The sequence below is a fragment of the Fundulus heteroclitus genome, chromosome 13 (genome assembly GCF_011125445.2).
Source record: "Fundulus heteroclitus isolate FHET01 chromosome 13, MU-UCD_Fhet_4.1, whole genome shotgun sequence".
Taxonomy (NCBI): Eukaryota; Metazoa; Chordata; class Actinopteri; order Cyprinodontiformes; family Fundulidae; genus Fundulus; species Fundulus heteroclitus.
Window position 1 is genome coordinate 40,167,087 of NC_046373.1, and position 15,116 is coordinate 40,182,202.

General features: G+C 41.7%; 1 protein-coding gene across 16 annotated transcripts in view; it reads left to right on the plus strand.

Moving 5' to 3' along the window:
* Nucleotides 1-15,116, plus strand: part of macf1a (microtubule actin crosslinking factor 1a) — a 315,238-nt gene that overhangs the window by 163,586 nt on the left and 136,536 nt on the right. For all 16 annotated transcript variants that reach the window (XM_036145777.1, XM_036145778.1, XM_036145779.1 and 13 more), the window contains 13 exons: nt 1,354-1,480; nt 1,564-1,747; nt 5,514-5,686; nt 6,031-6,209; nt 7,732-7,870; nt 7,941-8,134; nt 8,230-8,389; nt 8,471-8,554; nt 9,661-9,768; nt 9,864-9,962; nt 10,056-10,178; nt 10,257-10,348; nt 13,989-14,124. In XM_036145777.1, the coding sequence (XP_036001670.1) occupies nt 1,354-1,480; nt 1,564-1,747; nt 5,514-5,686; nt 6,031-6,209; nt 7,732-7,870; nt 7,941-8,134; nt 8,230-8,389; nt 8,471-8,554; nt 9,661-9,768; nt 9,864-9,962; nt 10,056-10,178; nt 10,257-10,348; nt 13,989-14,124 (1,798 nt within the window). The remainder of the gene's footprint in view (nt 1-1,353; nt 1,481-1,563; nt 1,748-5,513; nt 5,687-6,030; nt 6,210-7,731; nt 7,871-7,940; nt 8,135-8,229; nt 8,390-8,470; nt 8,555-9,660; nt 9,769-9,863; nt 9,963-10,055; nt 10,179-10,256; nt 10,349-13,988; nt 14,125-15,116) is intronic.

A 15,116-nucleotide genomic window follows, 5' to 3' on the forward strand; every position in this document is an offset into this window, starting at 1 on the left:
AATGTATATATCCTTGATTTGAGCAGGTAAATTAGATTATCTGCCAATGGAATGAGTATTTTGACCCCTAAAATAAGATAATTAGACATCCTGCACTTGAAATAAGATGGAGATGATTGTTCCTATTTTAAGTGCAAAAATCTTATTCCATTGGCAAATCATCTTATTTACCTGCTCAAATCAAGGACAAATACACTAACTTTAAGAACATTTTTGCTTTTAGCTCCGGTTTTGCAGTGTGGAGGTGCAGCTGGCACATTACCTTGGGTGTATGTATATTTTTGACCAAATCCAAACTCGTGTCCCAAGTTCTTGTTCTAGAGAATCCTCCAGGTCGTGTAATGACTCCATGGAAAATAAACCTTTAGATCAGGGGTGTCAAACATACGGCCCGCCGAACAATTTAGTCCGGCCCAGACTAAATGCATTATCATTATAAAAAATTTTTTTAATTTTTTTTTATTTATTTATTTTACCCCCCCCCCCCCCCCAATAAGAATTGTTGTCTTAATGCCAAAAAGAGCTCATTAGATTTGACTTTCACAAGTGGAGCAGTACTGCTTTTACCATAGTGCTCCGCTTGATTTATGAATGTGAATAGTTTTATTATGATTCATGCGGGGAATATCTCAAATGATATGGACACTACAGTGGGAAAGTAGGAGAGGAAAGGAAGAACAAGAAGAGAAAAAGAAAAGGTGAAAGAAAGAGAAGATAAAAGGGAGAGAATGATAAAACAATTATTGAAACAAAACATGTACTTCGTTTAATTGAAAATATGCAGTTCCTATATTGTCCACGCGCTGTGTTTTAATCAGCAGATTAAGCTTCAGGTTTGGAAAAATTTAAATCATTAATACATTTTTATCTGTTTGATGTATTTTGTCATGCAGGACAGTGTTTTTTAAGTTCCAAAAAATGTGAATAAATGTTTTTCAGCACTGTACAATCACTGTGATCAGTTCTTATGCATAATGCACAAGTAAATGTTTCACTGAGTAAAAGTATTGTTGAAATTGCGCATACTTTTCTTAAAAACGCTGAGGTTATTCATAATATATTGTGTAAAAGTGAAATTAATTTAATATAAAAATCAACAAGTCCACTTTTATTAGTTCTATTTAATCTTGCAATGAGTTTACTGGTGTGGCCCTCTTGAGAAACTGAATGTGGCCCCTAAACCAAAATGAGTTTGACACCCCTGCTTTAGATATTTCTACCCATCCTGAGCTGTAATTAAATATAATTTTGTTTTGTTGGGAGGATTCTCAGCGGCTGGCGTTTTTTAAACGTGAAGCAGAATAAATCAGACAGGAATAAACTTCAGGGTGGTTCTTCCCTTTGTGAACGCAGGGTGGAGCAGCTGTACCAGAAGGCCATGTCCCTGTGGCATCAGCTGCATGTGAACATGAAGAGCGTGGTGACGTGGCACTACCTCCTCAAAGACATCAGGACCGTCTCTGGATGGACTCTGGACACGGTGAGGACCGTCCTGACAGTCCGTCACGTTTGTCCATCACCGCCGTCGTCTCACCTCCTCTCTCCGCATGTGTCACGGTGAAGGTTCGCAGCCAGAGTCCGTCGGAGCGGCAGCACGCCCTGGACCGCCTGGGCTCCCTGTTGGCCGACTTCCTGTCAGACAGCAAGGAGAGCTCGCTGTTCACGGCGGCGGAAAGGCGGGAGCTGGAGCGGCAGGTGGAGCAGGCGCAGCAGCACTGCCAGGACCTGCTGCGCAACATGGAGACGGGTGAGGACGCCGTGGAGGCGCCGTTTTCCTGTCTTCAAAGGAGAAGTCCGGTCGTATTCAGAATGCAAACTTCTGAAAGAACTTTAGATATAAAATTATTACATACACTGCAAAAAAGTGAACTGAAAGTAGGTAAAATCCGCTTTAAATTAGTGTATTTTTGATTGATATAAGCAGGTAAATCAGACTATTTGCCAATTGAATAAGATTTTTTGCACTTAAAATAAGAACAATTCATCTCAATCATCTTATTTCAAGTGCAGGATGCCTAATTATCTTATTTTAGGGGTAGAACTTCTCATTCCATTGGCAAATACTCTTATTTAGCTGCTCAAATTGAGTTAAAATATACAATTTTTAAGGGAATTTTGCTTACTTTTAGTTCCCTTTTTGCAGTGTACTGTTCAATAAATAAGTTATTTTTAATGAAGAGTAATTTTCATTTGAATGTGCTTTACTGGAGGCATCCATGTTGGTCAGGGAACAGTACCGCCACCTCCCGGTTTGTGACGTCATGGTGCGGTATCTGCTGCAGAGCAATTCCCAATACTCTATCTAGTGTTTGTCACAACGCGCTATTATCAAAGATGGCGACGACACAGCACTGCAAAAACAAAACTAAAAATAAGTCGAATTTTCTTAAAATGAGTGTATTTGTCCTTGATTTGAGCAGGTAAATAAGATGGTCTGCCAATGGAATAAGATTTTTGCACTTAAAATGGGAACAACTCATCTTATTTCAAGTGCAGGAAATCTAATTATCTTATTTTAGGGATCAAAATACTCATTCCAATGGCAGATCATCTTGTTTACCTGTTAAAATCAAGGACCAATACAGTAAGTTCAAGAAAATGTGACTTATTTTTAGTGCAGTATGCGAAGCAGAGAGTAATGGATTTAATAGCGACAGCGATGGGAGTTCTGTGGATTTATCGTCATCATTTGATGGTGATTTGGAATATAAGGAAGACTTTCTTCCATATATTACAATATATGGAATATATGGAAGACTTTCTTCCATATATTACAAATATTCGAAATCCAGCCATACCAGTTTGAGGCGAGGAGACCAAAAAGGACGATGTGGTGGATCATGATTCGCAAAGGTGAAATAAATAACGTTTTTTTTCCGCTTTTACCCGATGTACACTGCAAAAACTAAACTAAAAATAAGTCAAATTTTCTTAAACTGAGTGTATTTGTCCTTGATTTGAGCACACAAATAAGATGATTTGCCAATGGAATAAGATTTCTGCACTTAAAATAGGAACAATTCATCTCCATCATCTTATTTCAAGTGCGGAATATCTAATTATCTTATTTTAGGGGTCAAAATACTCATTCCATTGGCAGCTCATGTTACTTACCTGCTTAAATCAAGGACAAAGACACTAAATTCAAGAAAATTTGACTTCATTTTAGTTCTGTTTTTGCAGTGTATTGCAACATCCAGCTGCCATGCACGTGGGCATTGTTGCTTTAACAATTGCTCTCGTGAATTTCGGTGGTGAGGTCCTCTGGAAATCCGAAATAATTTACTGTGTCTCAATTCGCAGGCTGCGTCCTTCGGAGGACGCATTTTAAGGCCGGTGACGTCACAACGATGCGCGGAGGCTGTCCCATTTGGCAAAAATTCTGAGGATGCTTAAAATGCAGCCTTCAAATGCGTCCTCCTTTTCCCCGAATTCTGAGGATGCACCGCTACCATCCTTAGTGGCCTCGCCTGCCATAAGATTTCCCAAGGTGCTTTGCGCGCTTTTTTAGTGATAGTGAAAGTAGTGATTTAAGTCAGTTATTTACAGGGTTTGTACACATTTAACTATTGAATTCAAATTACTAAAGTTACAAACATAAGCTTATATCAAGTCTTACAAATAAATATAAAATTTTATATTTAAACATCTTTGTCAATCTGCTGACAAGCGTTTGTTTAATAACTGGTATATTATGATCATTAGCAGGCCCCTGTGGGTGAAAATAATAGCAGGTAAATGTTACCTCTCCACTGTGTTCTCCCAGCCTGAGAAAAATTTGGCGCCGGTTTTGCTGCCGCCGAAGCCGTCTAAGCCGACTCTCCTCCAATAACAAGTAAACAAAAAAAAACAAAAAAAAAAAAATTTCCATATCCATTTTTTTGTCATCTGGTGCTGTTTTTTCGCCGGGCTTGGGGTAGACGTGATGACGTCGTGTCGCAACCAGGAAGTGCTCTAAAGGCTAGACCGTCCCATTTACCAACGGCTGAGGATCCTCCGGAGCATCTTCCAATGGCTGGGTCCTTCGAAGGACGCAGCCGCCGAATTGAGACACAGCTATTGTTGTTGATCGCAGAAGTGTAGAATAGTTTCTACTGAATTTGCTTGTAAAGCGCGGAGAACGGCCCTCTGCTTACCGCACCGTGACGTCACCGCCAGAAGACGGCAGGAATGAGGCATTACCATATTTGGTCATTAATGGCCGCTCCCAGACTCAGTGACCGCGACGACAATTTATACATTTATTAGGCGCCCGCCTATGCATTGAAAATGCATGGCGGAGGCCTTATGTTATGCACCTAATAAGGGTTTCTTTAATATTATAGCTTTTTATTCTTCCGTCACCGTGAATACAGCCCGAACCGTAGGCTGTACCCCCACAAACTATATATCAAAACGTGCGTCTCGACGGTGCGAAGTGTGCTATTTGTCATTGACGCCATTTAAAGTTACCGTGGTGACAAAATTAACCAAAAACCACTTCTCAAAACCACTTCCTACACACAGTTGACCTCACAAAAATGCAGAGCTCAGCATGGCACTTTTTTTCGGTACAGTGGTTTAGGTGTTGGGCTGGTGCACCAAAGGTCGCAAGTTCGCAACCCGCCGGGGGTACCCAATATTTTTTTTTTTTTTTTTTTACAAGTAACAAATAAATAATTTGAACAACTGATATAAATGAATGAATGATGAAAAAATTGCAACAGCAAGAACTACCCCCCGGCCAATACAGCACCACTCACCTGTGGGAAATGGAACTACACACCATTTTTGTCAAATGTTGAGTTCTGGGCCCAGATTTGGTGAGGCTTAGTTGCTAAAGGAGGCCAATCTGACCCATGGCCTTTGGTGAGCTTTGGTGACATTAAGTATTGGCACCCTTTTTGAGGAACTTCCCAGTACAGGATTTGGACCAAACTAACAGAGTACAATCGCCCGGTGATACTGAACACAACCATGTTAGCGGCTAACGCTTAGCATGTTGCTCACCGGAAGTAGCTCTAGGAAGGTCTCACCAACTTCTGCTTCAGAGTTTGTACTTCCTTTAGTAGTTTGTAATGCCTTTAACATTTTTATTCACATATTTCATTTTTTCATGCTACATTGAAGTATTTAATCATGTTTTAATAACACCAATTTTCCATGCTGCTTGGATGCAGACCTTCTCCTGTCGGCTGGTTTTGACGAAGACAAATCCTTTTCACACTCAGAAGATTTGATTTAAAATCCCCAAGTGATAAAAGCCTACGACCAAGGAACTCGGAAGCTTTGCCGTTGACGGTATCGCGCACCACCAGGCGGGCGCCTTCTTCAACTTCTTCAGAAGTTGAACGTTTCTAGTTTTTTGTACTGATCAGCGCTAAATTCATTAAATCATCGTGTTAGTTTTAGGTATAGATAATGATCCATGGATTCTTCCTTGCTGACCGGACTTCTCCTTTTAAAAAAGGCCGTTGCATGAGGAAAAGTGAAGCTTTATGCAGGAGAAATTATCTGCTGTGTCTTCCTGGCAGTGGAGAAGGACGAGTCGGTGTCCCGGTCCTTCCTGTCGGAGCTGCAGGACGTCGGCCTGCGTCTGAACGAGGCTGAGCGCAGGCTGACGAGCGCCATCGAGACGCCGCCTCCCGGCCTCATGTCAGGCGCCGCCGGCGGCTTGGATAACACGCTGCAGATCGCCGAGCAGGAGGTCAGTTAGAGCGCCACCTGCTGGGTGCGCAGGGCAACACCACCTGCCTAAAATGCTGCATGTCTTTGTTTAATCGGGTTTTTATGTCTAAAAAGTTAAAATGTTATTTCAGGTTTTTCAGAAGATGCTTTTGAATGTTTGCATTTAATTTTAGATGCTTAAAAAAAACAGGAAACATCTTTTTTTAAATAGAATAATAATAATTAAAAATCATTACTCATTGAAAGGAAATATTGGATGAACTAACTTTAATAAACAAAGCGACACTTCAGGATGAGGCTTTGCTCAGTCAGAGACTCCTGAAACTGAAGCATCTTTTGTTTTTCCTCCTGATTCTCATCCAGAAGCTGAAAGCCGAACTGGACGCCCTGCGCTCCAGTCTGGGCGACGTTTCTCGCCGCTGCGTCCGTTTCTTCGAGGAGAAGCCGGCGTCCTCCGGCGTCCCCGTCCTCCGCTCTGAGCTCCGTCAGGCCGTGGACAGAACCGACAAACTGCACAGCCTCTCCGCCGTCTACCTGGAAAAGTCAGTGAAGCTTTATGATTTTTTTATTATCCAAACAATACAATTCTCTGTACTTCTCTGTACTACAGGTGTCCCATGCTTTCTTAATCATGATCTAATTTAGAAATTTCCTGTAGATCGTCCATTTTCTTCTGACATTTTAGTTGTTGTAGTCCTATCGTGTAAGTTAGTCTCTCCATCTTGTAAATCTCTTCCACAATGTCCATCTAATTGTGGGAGGTGGCTGTAATGTAAGATTTTTGATTAAATTTATGTCCTGGGTTTGTATGTCTCCTTGTGATTAATGTCCAAAATAGAGAAACTGACATGTTTTGGGTGATGAGTATCCTAATACATCTGTTAACCGGTTATAAATAGGGCTGGACGATACAGAAAAAAAACATATCGATAAAAAAGAAATCATATCAGTCGATATTGATAATTATGAACAAATTCAAAACAATATATTTAAGTGCAGCCCTGGTCATTTTATGCTATTTTATGCAATTACATCTCAGATATTATGCATTTTACCAAAACTGCAAGTTTTTAAAAAAGAAAGAACGTGTGCTCTCTGAACTCTTTGAAGGGGGCGGAGCTTGGTTCCTGGGTCTGCGTTGTGATTGGTTGGGAAGATGTAATAACTGTAATATTAACCTACATGATCGAATGCAAAAGGAAGGAAAACTTTTATTCTGTTGAACTTTTTACTGAGCCTGTTTTCTATCATCGATATCCATCTATTGATCAATATATATTATTATTGAATTGTCGTCCAGCCCCAGTTATAAATATAGTTTTTAGTATTGGTGTACTTGGGCTGGACGATAATTCAATAATAATATATATTGATCGATAGACAGATATCGAAGACATAAAGAAAAAAGTTGGTTGAATAAAGGGTTGAGTTTAAATTCAGTGTTTGTGTGTCTGTATGTAAAAATAGGTTGCTAAGCAGCAGTATAAAATGTCCAGGGCTGCACTTAAAATATTTGTTTTGAATTTGTTGATAATTATCGATATCGATCAATATGATTTTTATTTTATCGATATTCTTTTTTTTTTATATTGTCCAGCCATAGTTCAAAGAATACGGTGGGAGCTACAATGAACAGCTAACGCCGAAGCTAACCGCTAACCTAGCCACTAAGTCATTACATCCTCCCAACCAATCACAACGGAAACCCAGGAACCAAGCCCCGCCCCCTTCAAATCTCCTTCAATCCAATATGATTTCTATTTTACTACTATATATACGGCCTAAAATTTCTGTAATTGTGTTCATTTCTCCTGTTATCTCTGGCCTATGTGCTTTTTGATATTAATCTCAAATTTAGAAATACATATACAAGTCACAGTTTTCTAAATTAAACCCTTTTTGTAAGTTCTGAAAACGTAAAGTTTGTGCCATACGCCGGTCAACTAAAAAGTTTAGTTTCGTTTTCTAGTTTATATTTCTTGACTGGTTTGAAACGTTTTGCTTCCTTCTCAAGTGAAATGTTTTTGGGTTTTTATTGTTGTTCTTTTTTTTTTGCCTGTTCAGGTTAAAATCGGTGGACCTCCTGATGCGGAGCCTGGAGGAAGCGGAGAGCCAGGTGAGGAAGTACGAGGGCCGGCTGAGTGAGGAGGACGTCGTCCCTGCGGACCCCGGCGCCATTCAGAGCCTCATACAGCAGCTCGGGGTAAAGCCGGCTCTTTAATCTGGGTTCTGTTGCTCTTGCCTGACCCTAACGCCGTTCGATCGTTCCTCAGAGGTGGCAGGCTGAGCTGTCAGAGCAGGAGGACATCTTCCAGGCTCTGCAGGTTCAGGTGGGTCGGGCCAAGGAGGCGGGAGCTGAGCTCAGCAAGCTGCACCCGGACCGCAGCCCCGAGCTGGAACGCTACCAGGAGAGAGCCAATCAGATGGCGGAGAGGTGGAGCGGGATCAAAAGGCAAACGGAAACACGGTAGGAGGCGTGGCTCGCCTGGACTCGTTTAAAAATGGCCGTCTCGGGGCTTTTGGCGTGACGCTCGTGTTCGTCCCTGCTGTCTCTGACCGCAGGCGGTCGGATCTGGAGGTTGTGGGCTCGGCGCTGCAGCAGTACCGGGATAACCACTCGGCTCTGATCCGGTGGATCGATGAGACGACGGAGCGACAGGAGAGCGCCCAGCCCGGCCAGACGGACAGCCGGGCGCTGTCGGAGCAGCTGGCCCAGCAGACGGTCGGTTCCCGTCGCCGAGCGCTGACGGTCGGAGCGCAGGAGCTGCCCTTTGACCTGCTTACCTGTTTCTGGTGTTTTCAGGCATTAGTAGCTGAGATCGAGCAGAACCAGACCAAACTAGACGAGTGCCAGACCTACTCCAAGCAGTACTGCACCTCCGTCAAGGTGAGAGTCCATCAACTCATTCATTCATCCATCCATTCATCCATCTATCACTCTATCCATCCATCCATCCATCCATCTGTCCATCACTCTATTCATCCATCCATCCATCTGTCCATCCATCCATCCATCCGTTCATCACTCTATTCATCCATCCATCCATCTGTCCATCCATCCATCCATCCGTTCATCACTCTATCCATCCATCCATCCATCCATCCATCCATTCTTCCATTCATCCATCCATCCATCCATCCATTCTTCCATTCATCCATCCATCCATGCCACATCCATTCATTCTTGCATTCGTCCATCCAACCATTCATCCATCCAACCATTCATCCATTCTTGCATTCATTCATTCATCCATCCATCCATCCATCCATGCAAGAATCCATCCATTCTTGCATTCATTCATCCATCCATCCATGCAACCATCAATTAATTCTTGCATTCGTTCATCCATCCATCCATCCATCTATCCAACCATTCTTGCATTCATCCATCCATCCATCCATTCTTGCATTCATCTATCCATCCATCAATTCATTCATTCTTGCATTCGTCCATCCGTCTATACATCATTCGTCTATTCATCCAAGCATCCATCCATCCATCCATCCATTCATCCATCCATTCTTGCATTCATCCATCCATCCATGCAACCAACCATCCATCCATTCTTGCATTCATCCATCCATCCATCCATCCATTCTTGCATTCATCCATCCATCCATCAATTCATTCATTCTTGCATTCGTCCATCCGTCTATACATCATTCGTCTATTCATCCAAGCATCCATCCATTCATCCATCCATTCGTCTATCCATCCATTCATCCATCCATTCTTGCATCCATCCATCCATGCAACCATCCATCCATTCATTCTTCTATTCATCCATTCATCTATCCGTCCATCCATTCTTCCATTCATCCATCCATCTATCCATCCGTCCATCCATTCTTCCATTCATCCATCCAACAATTCATCCATTCTTCCATCCATCCATCCATTCTTGCATTTGTCCATCCGTCCATTCGTCTATTCATCTATCCAAGAGCTCATTTTACATATCGATAAATTCCCATGATGCATTTCTTCTGTAGGACTACGAGCTGCAGCTGATGACCTACAGAGCCTTCGTGGAGTCGATCCACAAGTCGCCGGTGAAGAGGAGGAGGATGCACTCTTCCTCTGACGCCATCACTCAGGAAGTAATATGTTTATTTTATATTAATATCCATTTGTTGTTTTACCTAAACATGGACCAAACGGCGAGTTAATCCCCCTGTGGTGGATGTCTTCCCAGTTTATGGACTTGCGGACGCGCTACACCGCCTTAGTGACTCTGACAACCCAGCATGTGAAGTACATCAGCGATGCTCTGAGGAGGCTGGAGGAAGAGGAGGTGAGACCTTCCTCTGCTCTGATTAACACCCTTTAAGCAGGCTGTGTGGCCTTCATGTCAACAGTTCCTCCTTTCATCCCTTCATCCACGCAGAAAGAGGTGGAGGAGGAGAAGCAGGCCAGGGTGGGCCAGGTTTCAGAGCTGCTGGGCTGGGTCAAAGGCCTCCAGGGTCGGACCGGTGGTCCCAGCGCCGAGTCCTCGCTGGCTGCTCAGCAGGTAGCTCCCGGTTCTTTACCAGCCAAATGTCCCCTGAAGGTGGCTGCTGAGCAGGTTCCTCATGTGTTTCCTCTGAAGGCCATCAGTGAACAGCTGGCGGGGAAGAAGGACCAGGTGGCTGAAGCTATACGGAGCACGCAGGTCTTCCTCTGCTCCAAACAGGCCAGCAAGTAAGCAACGCTTTTATTTCCATCTTCACAGTAGATCCAAAGATCTCAGAGATTTCAGAGTTTTTCTTTGGACCTTGGCTGCTCTGTTGCTCATTTTCCGGGAAATCTTTATTTTTATTTGTTTGTCAAGCGACTTATTGACGTAAGTATTCACTCATTAAAAAGGCTCCTAACGCTAAGGGATAACGAGTAACAGATCATTTAGGTCCACAACTTTCTCCTTCCTGCATAACTGCCTAAAAATTCCACAGACTGAAGAAAAGTGTTTACCATGAAATACCGTATTTTTTGGACTATAGGTCGCTCATTTTTTATAGTTTGGCCAATCCTGTGACTTATAGTCAGGTGTGACAATTTTAAATGGTAATTCATACTGACCAGCATGAACTAAGGAGTAAACATTACCATATGTAGCCACAAGAGGGCGCTCTAGGCTTGTGAAAACTATATGCTGCTCTTGTAGCACTTAAAAATTTATTAAAACATTAACTTATAAACAACAAAGACTGAACACATGTTTCTCTGTTTCAGTCAGAGCGTTATGTGATGCAGATCACATAACGCCTGTTATTTCACTATATGCACGGATGAAAGCAAGAACAAAAAAAACGCCTGTTACCGTCAAATAAACATGCAAGCATATGGATGAGGCGGCCGCCAATATAGCGCTGCGGGAAACACTGGTACAATTATTCAGCCTGTTGCCTCCGTTCTATTTTTATTTAAAATTGCCATTCCAGATGACATGTCTGTTCTTGATGTTGTATATTATCAAATAAATTTCCCCCAAAAATGTGACTTATACTCCAGTGCGACTTATATATGTTTTTTCCTTCTTTATTATGCATTTAATGGCTGGTGCGACTTGTACTCCGGAGCGACTTATAGTCCGTAAAATACGGTAAACACGGGCTGCACTCTGAGCCAAAGTAGTTACGGACAGTACTTCTAAGTTTGAAAGGAGAAAAATCGTGACTCAGACATCGTTGATGGAGAGGACCGGTTGCTTCGAGCACACGCGTCAAACTCAAGGCAGTTTATCCGGCCATCAAGAGCCAAAAAAAGGCACATCATGTCATAAAGTAGGGGCATATATCCTTTTAAATATAAGTATTATATTTATTTATTATTTAAGTATAAAGTGGCTAAAACTTTGCCTCCTGTAGCCAATGTTGATTTTTTTTTTTTTTTTTGCCACTAGATGCCTGTTTTCCCACAACACATTATACAACCCAGAAATGTCCAAAAGGAGAAGAAGTGATGCAGAATGATGAGTGTAAAGTGTAACTCACCCGAATATAAACTTTATTTTTGCAGATAAACTGTATAAACTGGGCCTAAGGTGCTACTTTGATGTTACTGTGAAAGTATTTTACATTTTTATGTGAACAGAAGTGGAATTATGAAATCAAAAGTATCATCTATACAGGAGCAACCGGCCCTTTTAATGACTTCATGACACCAAAGTGGCCCCACATAGAAATGAGTCTGACAGACTGGGTTTAGAGAGAACTTAACTTCCCTCCAGGGTGAGAAATGAGAATGATTTAGGTTGATTTTACAGTAAATTTCTTACTTATTGCTCCTTTAATGTTGACATGAGATGAAGTAAGGAATGCTCTTTAGAGTTTTATATGTGTGGCTTTCATAAAAAGCCGTTTTTTTTAAACGTAATTTAAGCCTTAAAGGAAAATCTTTCATCAGTCCTCCTCCAGTGACTCCAGAACTGGACCGGCCAGCCGCCGCTTGTGTAGCCGGTCGGGTGTTCTGTCTGTCTGTCTGTCCCTTTCTCCGATCTCCGGCTGTCCTCACCTCTGTCGTACGGGTGATCCGTCCCCGACGTGGAATAAACATTTTGGGTTCCTGGACAGAGAAAAGCATCGCGGTAAGCGACGGTGACCCCGATCTGGAAGCATTTCTGGAGGATCTGGCCGACCTGCAGGGCCGCCGCTGCCGCTGTTCGGCTTTCCCGATTAAACGCAGCACCGTGACAGGCGTGGTAAAGTCCCGGTCCGCCGTGTTGGGTTGCACAGAGAAGCGTATAATAAGCTTCTCCTGTTAGATGACGCGGTGAAGCCGGCCAACACCGCGCGGTTTGACGGAAATTTCGCATGAACGCACCATAACGGGCCGATTAGCAGGGTAGTTAGTCAGGCTATCTGCTCTGGTAGCCTGCTTCCTATTTAACAGGGAAGCTGTTCTTAGCTTGCCGGCTTGTGAAACACGGCTAGCTGGTGCCTTTCTTAGTGATCAACAAGGACTGGAACTATGTATTAACCATCGGTAGGCGGTGGTGCTCTTTCTCTGGTTTAACCAGGAACTTTAGCATCTCGTTTAAAGGATCTAAAACCTCTGAAACAGTTTTGTTTTTGTTTTTTTTATCTTTATTGATTCTCAGGAAAGTATCGTTTACATAAACATAGACCTCTACTTCACAGGATCAACTCCAACATTTGGAACAAGGTGAACAAGTAGGGCATTGCCTTATATCAGTCCAAACGAAACAAAGATTTCACTTTCCTGAGAAAGATTATAAAACTAAAACTAAAAAGAGAACAAGAACAAAAACCAGAAAGGGGTCACAAGAGAGAAAAAAACTTAATTCAATTTAACATATTAGGAGAGTGGATTGTCGAGGGGATTTAATTAAGTTTGGTCTCTAAAATTGAAATCAGATCTTCTAAGTTTTACATAGTCTACCTAAATCTGACACCACTGACAGAATTGTTCAGTCTTGTGGTTGAGAGAGGCTGTTATTTTTTCAATTTTATATATATTAAATGTTGTCGATCCAATCGTCTAAGGTTGGTTTGTCCTGTGATAACCATTTTCTTGTAATGTTTTTCTTTCTTGCTGTTAATAAAATAGTCATCAAATATTTGTTTATTTTTGAAGCTTCTTGAGGAATTATACCAAAATACATAAGCTTGATCTCCAAAGGAATGTTCTGTTTGAAAATATCTTGTAAGGCATTATTTATCTCTTTCCAGTAATCTTTTATAATTGGGAAGTCCCAGAAGACATGATAATGGTTTTTGTTTTGATTTTTACATTTCCTCCAACATGTAGGGGGATTTCTATCATAGTGACATTTCTGAGCAGGTGTGATAAAAAAAAATCTTACCAAATTCTTGCCATTGTAGAGATTTATTGTATGTCCATTGGTATCTCCACATTATTGCCTATTTCTCCTATTGTTAAATTGCACTCTCTCTCCCATCTTTCCTTGATATGAAGGGTTGAATTGTTTTTAAGATCTATTAGGTTTTAATGGATAAATGAAACAATTTTCCCTTTAATCATTGATTTCAGAATCAGAAATACTTTAATAATCCCAGAGGGAAATTGCCGATTTATAGGCATTAATAAAAAATTCTATTAGGTTTATATTCTTGTCAGTAAATGGCCTAATTTTTAAATTAACAAAATTTCTTATTTGTAAATATTGGTAAAAATCCTGTTACCTCTGAAACGGTTTGATGGAAATCTTTTGGCCGTTTTGAAACCGTTTTGAAACCGTCACTAGACTGTGGCTTTCTGCCTCTAACCAAGAGGAAAAACCCCAGATGTTTCCAGATGCAGAAACATCTCTGGGACCATGCGCACCGCTGACCCCCGGCTGTCCTCTGCTTCTCTCCAGGTTGTCCCCAGAGGAGCGTGCTCAGGTGGAGGCCCAGCTGGACGAGCTGACTTCCACCTACAACCAGCTGCGGGAGAGCTCCACCCAGCAGCTGCAGCAGCTGGAGCAGCAGCTGGCCAAAGAGGAGGAGCGAAAGGTAGATGGTCTGAGACGGATGGGCCGGTTTCTGACAGAACCGAGAGATTTAAGAGAAATTACTGTTTTTAAAACTCGTTGCTTTGAGTCTCAACACGCTTGCAAGCTAATGTTGAGTCTGTGGTCCGGCGAGAGTCTGTGTGTGTGTTAGCATGTTGTGTGTTCACCAAGAGAAACGTCATCACCACACTGCAAAAACAGAACTAGAAATAAGTAAAATGTTCTTAAAATTTGTGCATTTTTCCTTGATTTAAGCAGAAAAATAAGACTATTTGCCAATGGAATAAGATTTTTGCACTTAAAATAGGAACAATTCATCTCTGATTTTAAGTGCACAATGTCTAATTATCTTATTTTAAGGGTCAAAATACTCATTCCATTGGCAGATAATCTTATTTACCTACTCAAATCCAGCATAAATACACTAACTTTAAGAACATTTTACTTATTTTTAGATCCATTTTTGCAGTGCATTGATTCTGTTTGGTTTAACAAGCATCCCAGACGCTGTTCAGACACGACCAGAGGCTTTAAAGCTACCCGCAGCTAAGACCTTTCTCTGGACGATGGCGTCTGAACCGCGTCTCTGCATGGGAGTGGTCCATTCTCACATCATGAAAAAACCCATCAGTCCTCCCACTAACTGTTAGATTTGCTCATCTTCATTTTCATTTGTCATCAGAAAACAAACACGTGGCTAGCTGCTAACATTCAAGGCCTCAGTGGTGCTGCAGTACACTGCAAAAACGGATCTAAAAATAAGTAAAATGTTCTTAAAGTTAGTGTTTTAATCCTTGAATTGAGCAGGTAAATAAGATTATCTGCCAACGGAGTGAGTATTTATACCCCTAAAATAAGATAATAAGACATCCTGCACTTAAAATAAGCAGATGGGGATGAATTGTTCCTATTTTAAGCACAAAAATCTTATTCCATTGGCAAATCATCTTATTTACCTGCTCAAATCAAGGACAAATACACTAGTTTTAAAGA